Source organism: Chionomys nivalis, chromosome 17 (genome assembly GCF_950005125.1).
Source record: "Chionomys nivalis chromosome 17, mChiNiv1.1, whole genome shotgun sequence".
Classification (NCBI taxonomy): Eukaryota; Metazoa; Chordata; class Mammalia; order Rodentia; family Cricetidae; genus Chionomys; species Chionomys nivalis.
Window position 1 is genome coordinate 32,868,488 of NC_080102.1, and position 11,409 is coordinate 32,879,896.

The 11,409-nt window shown below is 50.0% G+C and overlaps 1 protein-coding gene across 2 annotated transcripts; it reads right to left on the reverse strand.

The window, feature by feature from the left end:
- Positions 1-3,914: 3,914 nt before the first annotated feature.
- LOC130888950 (cytochrome P450 11B2, mitochondrial) lies at positions 3,915-8,952 on the reverse strand. 2 transcript variants are annotated; one of them, XM_057792348.1, is made up of 9 exons: positions 8,714-8,952; positions 8,158-8,313; positions 6,474-6,673; positions 6,156-6,359; positions 5,734-5,888; positions 4,746-4,912; positions 4,452-4,530; positions 4,176-4,364; positions 3,915-4,028 (listed from the first exon to the last, which is right to left on the reverse strand). In XM_057792348.1, exons 1-9 carry the CDS (start codon positions 8,950-8,952, stop codon positions 3,915-3,917), a joined length of 1,503 nt encoding a protein of 500 aa, XP_057648331.1. The 2 variants fall into 2 exon arrangements, with proteins under 2 accessions (XP_057648331.1, XP_057648332.1); XM_057792349.1 differs by lacking the exon at positions 4,176-4,364.
- Between the last annotated feature and the right edge of the window lie 2,457 nt (positions 8,953-11,409).

Genomic DNA, 11,409 nt, shown 5'->3' on the forward strand with positions numbered 1-11,409 from the left:
GCTATTTTGGTGGTGAGAAGTTAGTCTGATCTTTCGGCAGTTTGTAAACATCAACACAACACATGTTGACAATGGTCCCACCATGATGCTCGGTAAGTCTCTAGAACCTATTCTCTCTGCTGACTGACTTTATGTGCCTTTGGCCAACTGTTACTTTGTCTTGAGGCCCCAACCAATTGTTACTACTGTCTTTCTACTTTCTGCTTTTGTGAGCAGAGCTTTGCTTAGCTCACCTACTTATATGCCCACTTTTAGTGTGTAAATGGAGGTTTCTCTTCCGCCCACCAGTTCCCAAATGAACACTCAGAGACTTAATATAATTACAAACTATATGGCCAAATTTGCTCAGGCTTATTATTAGCTAAATTACAACTTAAATTAACACATTTCTACTAATCCATGTGTGGCCGTGGCTTACTGGTAATGTTCTGGCATCTTTCTCCTTTGACAGCTACATCACATCTCTTCCACTCCACCCTCCTTCTTCCTCTATCTGTTTAGATTTCCAGTCTAGCTACTTCCTGCCCTGTCATAGGCCAAACAGCTTTATTCAGCAACCAATAAAAGCAACACATATTCGTAGCGTATGGAAGGACGTCCCACATCCTTGGTGTCTGTCCCTGAGCATCATTTGCTTTACTTAACATAACACCCTCTGGGTCCTTCAGTGCTGATGTCAATGCCATGCTTCCTTCTCCTCTTTGTGCAAGGCAAGGGGTGTTCCCTTATCGATGGACTGTTTTGTTTTCTTTTTCTGTTTCTTTCTTTCTTTCTTGGGAGGGGGGTTTTGTTTTCTTTGACTTTTGTTTTCTTGTTTTTGTTTTTGCTTTTGGTTTTTTGAGACAGGGTTTCTCTGTGTCACAGCTCTGGCTGTCCTGGAACTCACTCTGTAGAACAGGCTGGCCTCGAACTCACAGAAATCTGCTCTGCTGGGATTAAAGGCACGCACCACCACCACCCAGCTTGGACTGTTTTCTTTCCTCGCTAATTTGAGTGCTCTGCTGAGACAGTGCTATTTACAGCAAAGGGAGAGCTCTCTTTGAAATAAAAATTGTTTCCTTTGGGTGTTAACTGGGCACGTGTGAGGGCTCCAGACTTGATTTCCGAGGTCCCTCTGCTCTTCCCTGTGGGTATGCCAATTTACTTTCCCACCAACAATGCACAGATGTCCACTTTCCCTCCTCCCTTCTCGGTGCCTGGGATCTTTCTCTTCTTTATAATTGTCACTCTCATGAGCATCAGGTGTTTCTCACGGTGGATTGAATTGGATGACTGGTGGAGCTGAGCATCTTTCGTGTACCCACTGTCATCTGTGTGTCTTCTTTTAAGGATATCTCTTCAAGTCCTTGGCCCATTTGCTGAACCTGTCATTTGTTTTCTTGCTAATTGAGTTGGTTGAACACTCCCTACTTGGTGGCTGTCTTTGGAGGCTGGGACACTTCAGGAGATGTATGTCTTACATGAGGATATAGGGCTTATAAAATGTGTGGCTCTATTTTTCGTTCCTTACGGTCTCTAGATTGTCTCTACAGCCATCAGTCGGTTCCTTGTGATCCTACAGGTGTTTTTCATTTGCTATATTTCTGTTCGTAAAGCAAGAGCTGTGTCACTACCCGATTGCTCTGCAGAAGTAGGAGCTTGAAGCAGTTTTATGTAGAGACTGACTATGGTGTAAGGAGCTGTGGACTGGTGCTCAGACGACAAGAGGTGAAGAGTAACGACTGTTTTTGGTTTCTGCTCCCTGACGACATGGCATGCATGTCAGTCAGTGCAGTAGCCTGTATAAGCTGCCTCACAAAATGCACAGCCCAGGAGACATAAACTAGACCTCTGTGGATGACAGCTCCAGAGGCTGCACAGTACAAGATCAAGAACACCAGTCCCTAAATGACACCTCTTTTATAGACACAAAGGAAGACAAGGTTTGAAGTAAAAGCTACAAGTAAGAATGGAAATTTTCGAACGTAAACAACATAGTAAACACATACTGGACACCATAGTTCAGTAGGAGCTGGGGAGTCAGAAAATGCCTTGACCCAAAACGAAATTAAAACACAGCCCTACAACATGGTAACACTTAGTAAGCGGCAAAATCAACACTCAAAGAGAAACTCAACACACTTCAGCAACATTGGGTCTTGTTCAGCATTTTTTTTGTATTTTTTATTGTCTCTTTTCACTTCCTTGGCTACTTTATTACTAAGGGGTATTTTGGGCAACTGTGAAGGAAAAGAATTTGTAATGTTTGTCTGAGTAAATTCAGTATGGACAAACAACATTCTTGTCACTCTCTTAAATGCAGGGCTTTTTAACCTCAGAGCTTTGTGAAGTCCTGAGGCTTTCCCAGGTCCAGAGCCATATCTAGAAGTGCAAGTCAAGATCAGCCATCATGAAGAACACACGTATGAGAATATCACAATGGAGCCAACATCGGTGCACTAATTTAAATAATATTGATACTAAAGATTGAATCATTACAACATACAGGCCAATTGCTTCGAGCCTGCAATGAGATAATATGTCACAAGCACAGGGCAGGCAGAGGAGGCGGCTCACCTTGTGACTCTCAGGAAATGGAAGACCTGAGCCCCCAGATCCTAACAGCCCCTTTAAGAACACACCCCTAAAGCCTGGACTTCCTTCCATTGATCTATATCCTGTAAAATCTCACCACCCCACAATTGTGTTATGACCTAGACACTTTTCCTTGGTGTTAGGGGACTATTAGCCACAGGTGCTTTCTGTTTAGCAGAGTCCTGCTACTTGACCCTGACAGTCATGGAGAAAGACTTCAACAACAGAAGTTACTTTCCACAACCAAGTGGAAGAGAGTGAAGGAGCTGACAGAGCAGGAATTCCCCAACTTCTTTCCATGGCTTGCAGAAAGTCAGCTTCTTGTCTTCCATGTAGAGGCTATCTCTGCCCACGTGTGACCTCACTCTCTTACGAGGGTGGGGGCAGGGAGCTGGGGCATTGGATGAGGCACAGCCCAGTAGCCTCATTTCATAGAAATTACCTGGTTAAAGGTCCTGTCTCCACAGTGACCCACACTCAAAGGCCGTGAACTTTGGAGATTGGCACACAAAACTCAGGCAGACACACTTTAGTACTGAGAACAGGAGAGCCTAGGAAATAGCTGCTCTTGGACAAAGCTTTTCCCCCTAAACCCTCACATCTGAAAGGAAACCCCCAGAGCCTTGTGTTCTGAGCCACTTTCACAATTCAGGAGATGGAAGTTTTGTCCAGGGGACACTGACCCAAGTCAGTCAGCAGCTTGACCTCCTGGAAAAAAGACAACCATCCCAGTAGAGATTTCACTCTTTCTCGGGGCTCCAGCAAGTCCTCTTGCCTGCATCTCTGATCTCACCACTACCCTGTCCTTAGCGAGTGCATAGGCTTATATATGCTTTACCGAGTCACCAGTTTGTATATTCTGACTCCGTTGTCAAGCTAACTTGAGCCAAAACACAGAGATACCTAGTTATCTGTCTATCGGTATCTATACATCTATATCTACACATAATCTATCCGCCTTCAAACCCGTGTGTGTGTGAGTGTGTGCGTGTGTGTGTGTGTGTGAAAAGGTGGGATGTATTTTTGTGGTTCGTGTCATAATAATGGGAACATAAGAAAGGGAGTGTCTTCTGGCTTTATTCTGAGGCCCTTGAAGGTCATTGGTGCCTGGAGTGACTGCTGGAAAGGGACAGAACAATCACACAGCAGGGACTGCTTGTTGTCCCTTTCCAGGCCTTGCAGTCCCTGACCTTGGAGGTCTTTAGCTGCGACCCTTGCACAAGTGCTTAATGTTGACAGTGTGGCCCCAAAACAACAACCCGTTGGCAAAGAAGTGTCACCTCGCCTGTCGGGACAGAGGTAGGCTGGTGGCCCGACTGGGACCCCAGGGGCAAAGGTGACTAGCTGACAGGCCGGAAAGTGAGGAGGGGGCTGGAGCTGGGCATCAAAACGAAGCGATAGACCATCTGCACATCCTCTTGCCTCAGTGTCTCCACCCGGAAGGATTTTAGCACCTGGAACACAAGGTAGGGAGGAGACGCTCCCTCTGGCCTCCTCAACAGAGCACTGGAAGCCCAGACAGACCCTGAAGGCCTATGTTTTTAATACAAATCCTGCCCATTAGCACCCCCATCCCACAGGCCCCGCCCAGAGCTGCTCACGTGGTGCAGCAGGAGCAGCATCTCCACCTGTGCCAGGCGCTTCCCCAGACACTGGCGCACCCCAAAGCCGAAAGACAAGTGCTGGAAACTCCTTTTCCTCTCCAGCCAGCGCTGGGGCATGTAGCGCTCGGGCCTCGGGAATACTGAAGGGTTTCGGCCCAGGGAGTAGAGGTAGAGCAGGACCAATGTCTGTGGGCAGACGCCAAGGGCAAGGTCAGCTGCCTCTTTGGGAAGGTGCAGAACAGGGCAATTGGTGGCTGTATGAGGATCACTCACCCCAGCAGGGACATGGTAATTATGAAGCGCCAGGTCCGAGCTTAGAATTCTCTCCAAAAAGCCACCAACAGGATAGAGCCTAAAGGTGGGGGAGCAACAGGAGAGGCCTCAGCTCTGGAGGACTTCTGTCCACATCTGCACCTCCCTCCCTCAGATCTTCCCCCCCTCCCCCCCAGCCAACCTCCAGAGGAGCAACAGCGTCCAGCCACAGGAAGAAGAGCAGAGAACATGGGTGCCCTCAGCCCCAGAAAAGACAGGGAACAGAACAGCAGGGAATGGGCAGCCAGCACCTACCTCAAGGTCTCTTTAAGGGCAGCCCGCAACAGGGGCAGATCTGTCATAGCTCTCTGAGGATCTGCAGCGATGCTGGCCTCAGCTGCCAGGCTCTCCTGCCGAATGGCCTGCTGAACATCTGGGTTCCTCGCCAGCTCAAAGAGAGTCATTACCAAGGGGAAGGCTGTCTGCAGGAGCCACAGAAGTCTCCGTCACTGTCCCTTGTCGTCTACAAAGAGAACCCCTACTACAAAAGAGTGCCCCTCTCTGTGCAGGGTATGACTCTGGGAACCATGACCCTAAATCCTGAGGGGCAAGCCACAGACATCCCAGTCCTGGCCACCTTCTCAGCACCTGCAGGGTCTGCTGCTTACAACCCGCTCTGGTACTGGGGTAGACCTTCAGTGTCACTTAGGGACAGACACTGCCACTCACATCTACCTTTCCCAGTGCCTGATGGTCATCCATAGACCCCTCAGCACTGACCTCACTGCTCAAGCCTGAAATGGGTCCTAGTTCCCCACGCTACCTCCTCCCTCCATCAGTGAGACGCCCCAGAGTGAGCCCTAAGCGCCTATGTCCAGAATTTCTCTTTATGGCTCAGTCCACAGAAGCAGTCTCCAGTCTCTTGCTGATGTCATCAGCTTATTGACTTTGGGTTCATCTGATCTATGGCCTGATCCATGGCCCTTCCTGATGGGGCCCTCACCCCTGATGGCCTCATCTGTCTTCCTGTCTCTTACCTTAGACAGTCTGCCACCCCCATGAGTTTTGTGATGCTCCCTGCAAATGGTTCTGCCCTGAAGGGTCCCCTGTCTTAAGCTCCCTTGTTCTCTGCACTGCTCCTGTATTTTCACCTGAAGATCTCTCTTCCTGCACCTCTGGGTGCAGCCTACAGTCAAGGGCAACAGGCTCCTGGCAAAAATAACCTGGGAATTCAGTTCCTAGGAAATGCTTTGGGAGATACACAGACAGGGAGTCACAGGGGATTCCCACAGGATGGTCTGACCGTGTCTACACTCCCAGCGGTGAGCTCAATAGAGTTGGCTCTGATGGCATCGAGAGACAAAGCTCCCTGGGCTATCAGTTCTGCCACGATGCCGCTGTAGGTCTGAGGGTTGCCAAGTCTTAGCTCCTGATGCACCTTCCGGATACATCTGTTGGCTGGAGATGTGAGATGGGAGCTTGAGAAAGGGCAGCTCCCACTTTCCCGATGTGCACCCCGCCCCCATGACCCGTGGCAATGCCTGATCTTCTCCCACTATCTCTGGGTCAGTTCAGCCATAGGATTGGAGAGAACGTGTTAAAAGTACAGGAAGCAGCAGTCACCGTCATTTGAGACGATCCCAAAGTAACCACAAGTAAAGGGGAATGGCAATTAACTGACCGTTGTCCCTGCCCCATGGCACTGCGCAGGTCAGTGACCCTCACCGTACTCAGAGATGACATCCCAGGCCTCAAAATGTTCTTTCCACACCTGGGTGCTTGTCCAGCGAGTCAGGCTCCTGGGTAAAAACATGAGCTGTGTGGTGGTCTTGAACATGGAATGCAAGGCATGGATGAACTTCAGGCTGCCAGGGCTCAGGTCGTGGCCAAGGAGGCCCAGTCGCTCCCCAAAAAGAACAAAGTTGCTGGCTGCATAAATAAAAAAAAAAAATGATATCCCTGAGACAAGGCAGTTCCTGGACTCAAAACTGCACAACCCCCTCCCTAACAGCCTTAATTTGGGGCCTTCCCCGGGCCACATACCTTCTATTGAGTAGTTGAAGAGGCTTTGTTGGGCATCCATGGTGAGGCTCCCTCGAGCATTCTGAAACACCCTCTTTTTCAGGGCCTCCAAGAAGTCCCTTGCTACCATGTCCACCATGGGAACAAACTTTTGAACAGCCTTTGGTGACAGCACATTTGGGTTCAGCCTCAGTCGGTTAAAGTGCCATTCAGGCCCATTTCTGCAGAGCACAGAGTAGAGGTATAGACACCTCCCAGAAAAGGCCTGGCCCAGGCTGTGCCCATCTTTCTGCCCCTCAGAGAAATTGGGGCAGAGGGGTTGCAGGCTCAGAAGCAGGCTCAGCAAGTACTGTCTCCACTTCTTTCTTCCAACATAGTTTCCGTGTGTTGGACAGAGGTCACTAAGTCTAAGGTGGACTTGGCATAGCCACACCCATGCAGAAAGGAGGCTGGGCTGTCAAGCTCTGCCCACCTGACCTATACCACCTCCCCACAGAGGAGAAGCCCTGGCTGAGTTTACCCACCCTGTCAGCACTGTGGAGTGTGTACTCTCTGAGTCATCAGCACCTGCCTGTCTCAGCTAAGGGATCCCATCCTCCCTAGGGCAGGAAGCACAGCAGAGGACCACTTACAACATGCACACACCACAGCCCAGGACACAGGGTTCCCATGGAGATTCTTCAATGAATGACAGCAGGAGTTTGCCTCCTGCGCCACACATGCAGAAGGCCTGTCCATTGGTGTTCTAAAACCCACAACAACTGCCAGTGACCACATGCACATGTACATGTACACGTGCCCACACAGGACCTCAAAAACACGTGTGGACACCTTAGTCCCTGTGTGCCCAAAACTAAGACAACAGCCATGCACAAAGATGCAAATACACACAGAGAGTCACAGATTCAGACAGCACACACTTTCATATCTAGAAAAAACACATGGTCACATACACACATGCAAGAATGTACGCAGGGGCATACATGCACACACACACACAGGCTCCCTGATTTCTCAGGGGTACATGCTCACACTTCGCCCTCAGCTGCCATTTGCATCTGGCCTCCCTGCCAGATTCCCTCAATTAAGGGCCTAACCAGCATGCCCACCTCCCAAAGCTATCTTATTAACGAAAGGATTCACTCTGACATGGACTGGTGTGCCTGTGTGCAGCCTGACTTTCTCCTGTAGGCTTCCCCATGCCCACTAGTGGCCTCTTGGCAGCCTATCCACCCCAAGCACCGGAAACCCCTGCTTAGCTCTCCAAGTATGGACCCTGCTGCAGGGGGGAATGCTCTCTTACTCAGGAGATGTTTGATTTTGAGTCCATAGGAGCTCCAACTTCCTGTTCTCCACTGCCTACCTCAAATCTGTGAGTGAAACTGCCCCTACCAAAGGGAAACTGCATTGACAAACATCAAGCTGTAGCTAAAGATGTCTTTGGCCCTCAGCCAGGGGCTCCCCTTTCTGGGCCAACTTTGAAACTGGTAGGAGGGAGAACCATAGCCTGAAAAAGTCTATTCAGAGCAGGAGTTTGGGGCAGGAGGCATTCCTCTGCCACCTCCCTTCTCCCCAGGCCCAGGATCTACATAGCATGGTACCAACCCATGCTTGGCAGTGATTGGTCTCCACACCCAAGTAGGAGCTGCAACCTGTGTCTGGGCTACCAATCTCACCTCCCTCCTCATGACCAATGTCCACTCACAGCAAGAACACGCCACATCTCAGGCCACGGTGTTCTCTGTGGGCCACCCAGGGTTCCAGGTGCATCCGACGAGGGTGCGTACTCTCCACCTGGTGCAGCTTCTCAGCGTCCTCCGGCAGCATCACAGATACAACCTGTGTTCTTCCTATGCTGTACCTATGGGGTGAAGAACAGTGCCTTCCTGTGGGGGGAATGTCCTCCACCTCAGGACCCTACAGAATCCAGCCCTGTCTGTGTGCTTCCTCACCTCAGCCTCCCCTAGCCCTGGCTTTCCCCCCAGGAGGGCTCCTCCCACTGTCTGACTGACTTCTCTCCACTTCAGCACTCCTGACACTCTGTCCTCTCAGCCATGAGCAGTGCCTTTCTCTGTCCATGTGGAGAACCATGGTCTCCATGAGTCAGGTCCATAACCTCCTGCGTTCCTTCCCTGTCTCCCTAAGGAGAGAGTGCCTGGTGCCTACTGGGGAGTGCAGCCCCTCATACCCTGCAGAGCCTGAGCAACCAGGGGCCCAGGAAGCTCTGTCTGAGCTCAGCTAAGGGTCAGGAAGGCCCTTACCTGAAAATGGGCCCCAGCTCCTGGAAGGCCTGATGCATCTCCAGGTGCAGGTTCTCTTGGCCCTGCTCCCTCAGGATCTGTATCATCTTCAGCCACCTGTTTCTGGAGTACTGCGGGATGGCTTCAAAGGGCTGCAGTGTGTTGGGAGCCAGGGTTGCTGTGGTGCCCAGTGCCCTTGTCTTGCGCAGGCACTGCCAGGGTCTTGCCAGCCACACATCTGCCTTTACCCTGAGTGCCATCGCTTCCTCCTTTCTTCTTTAGCCCACAGCCTTTTATCCTGCCTATGGACCATTCTATTCGACTGATCACGTCATGGAAGAAACTGTCCCTGGACTTGCCTGAGAGATCCGGGCTCTGATCATGGCTGGGGCTCACCTGTCAGTAGCCGTGTATCTCACTAAAGTCTGCTGGTGGGTGGGGACTGGGAACATACACAGTGTCCACATGGGGGGGGGGGGAGCTATGTTGACTGAGGAAGAGGAGGACAGAGATCTCTCTCTTCTCCCTATAGATGGAAAAAGGAAGATGGATGGATTCTTTATCTTTTGAAGATATAATAGGAGACCTTGGTTTCTTTTAATAGACTTCGTCTTTTTTTAGTGACTTTAGTAAAAATAAATCTAAGGACTAGAAAGTGTAGGAAAGCATTGTATTTTTTCCACAACAAGTTTGAATTCAGTTTCTTTTTTAAAAAGGAAGACAACGTCTCATTGTCCCTACATGTGAAACAGAACAACACTGCAGGTGACATTCCAGTAACACGTGAGACCCTGAGGGCAACTCTGCTCGTGCGCCAGGACTGTCCTCTGCACAGTCCTAAGTCTGGTCTGACAAGTCCCACCCTCAGCTCTCATCCCCTTCTAACAAGTAGCTGGGCCTCTAGACTGCGGGGGTGTCTGCTGTCTTGGGGCAATGGTGTTGTATAGATCTATCCTCCAAACCAAATTCTCACCTTCCTCAGGAGATCTGCTGGGCCTGGTTGTAGAAGATCCTCTCACCCGAGCTTGCTGACTATTGGCACTCCCTCATAGAAGGGTCCTCATCTAAATATTTCATCACCCCTCCAAACCCACTGTATGTCATTGTACCCTAATCGCAAATGGCCTCAGGATCTCCGAGGGAGGCTAGAGGATATGTGATGGGAAGAAGGGGAGGAAGGGCTCCATCTACTAAGGCCATGGGGAAAGCTAGCATCCCAGCTGGGTGCAGACCTTCCAACGTGGCTTCTTTTTGGCCACGAATCTCCTGCCCCAAATGCCTTCACCCATTGCTCTGTAAGTAAATCTAATAAACTCATTGCTTCCCCAGCGGCGAACTTTGGTAGAACTGTGCTTTTGCTTGCTGTTGGGACTTTATAAAGAGGAGGACGGACATCATCTCCACATCTAGAGAAAACTCTCAGGACTCATAGTAACATACCCCTAGTTCTACCTCAGGAATGTCACAGTTCAGCATCTGCTCGTTCTCTCACTATGTTAGCGGGTCAGAGTATACACAAAGTATTGGGAACGTTCTTGTGAGCATGTACAATGGTTAGAGTCCCAGGCACATACATCTAATAGGATTGCCTGCAATGAAGCTGGCATTCTGTGTGACACTGTGAGAACCTACAACGAGAGAAGTGACTACTGGAACTTTCCTTAAGAACTGTTTGGGCTCATTGAAGAAATGGTCAGAAAACACAGAGAACTCCCGCGAACACGCCCCTCCCTGGCACAGCCTCCCCCGTCAACCTGTATGTCAGTAGTGCTCTTCATAGTCGACGGACCCAGGCTGACATATTTCCATCACTCCATGACTCAGCTTCCACGGGGGTTTGGGGCTCCACATGCTGTGGGGTTGACACCTGTAGAGTGGCACCAATGGCGTCCCATACAGGATGCTGTGGCACCAATGGCGTCCCATATAGGATGCTGTCATCTCCTTAGATGTCTGTCTCTGCCTTATCGGTGCCCTTCACACATCTCTGAGAACCACTGACCTTTCTAATCTCCCTTTTTTTTTTCTTTATGTGTGTGTGTGAGAGAGAGAGAGAGAGAACTGGAGGTCAGGAGATAACTTTGGGTATCATTCTACAGACACTGCCCACCCTTTCTTTCTCTTTTTGAACAGGAATATCTCACTGGCCTGAATCTTTGCCGAGCTGGAAGGACTGGCTAGCCTGTGAGTGGCAGGGACCCAACTCTCTCTACTGCCCCAGCATTGGGATTGCAAGTGCATGCCGCATTCTGGGCTTTTAAATACAAAGACTTATTCTTATCATGTTTAATTATGTGTATGTGTGTGTGTAAGCATGTAGGCATGTGCATGGGAATGCAGGTACTGGCCACGGTCAGAGGGGTCAGATCACCCCTGGAGTTCAAGTCCTAGGCAGTTGTGAGCTGCCTGACATGAGAGCTGGGAACTGAGCTCGCGTCCTCTGGGAGAACAGCCAGTGCCCTTAACCTCAGAGCCATCTCTCCAGCCTGATGCCGGGCAGAGCCGTCCCAGGCTCTCTTGCTGCTTTCTTTTCTCATAGCGCTAAGTCTTGTAGACTTTACACATAGGCTTCTTTTTTATCATTTTTAACTTCGTTTTTTGTTTGTTTGGTTTTGGTTTTTATTCATTTTACAGACCAACTGTGTTTTCTCCATCCCCCTCCTTCAGCTACTCCAGAACCCCTACACACTCCATCCATTCCTCAGAGAAGGTAAGGC

Bases quoted from the DNA above. Each gene is read 5' to 3' on its own strand.
- LOC130888950 (XM_057792348.1), bottom strand. From the start codon at position 8,952: ATGGCACTCAGGGTAAAGGCAGATGTGTGGCTGGCAAGACCCTGGCAG. The intron at 6,360-6,473 runs GTATGTGGCCCG...TTATTTATGCAG, and splicing joins CTTCAACTACTCAATAGAAG to CCAGCAACTTTGTTCTTTTT. The intron at 4,531-4,745 runs GTAGGTGCTGGC...CCCCACCTTTAG, and splicing joins GCCCTTAAAGAGACCTTGAG to GCTCTATCCTGTTGGTGGCT.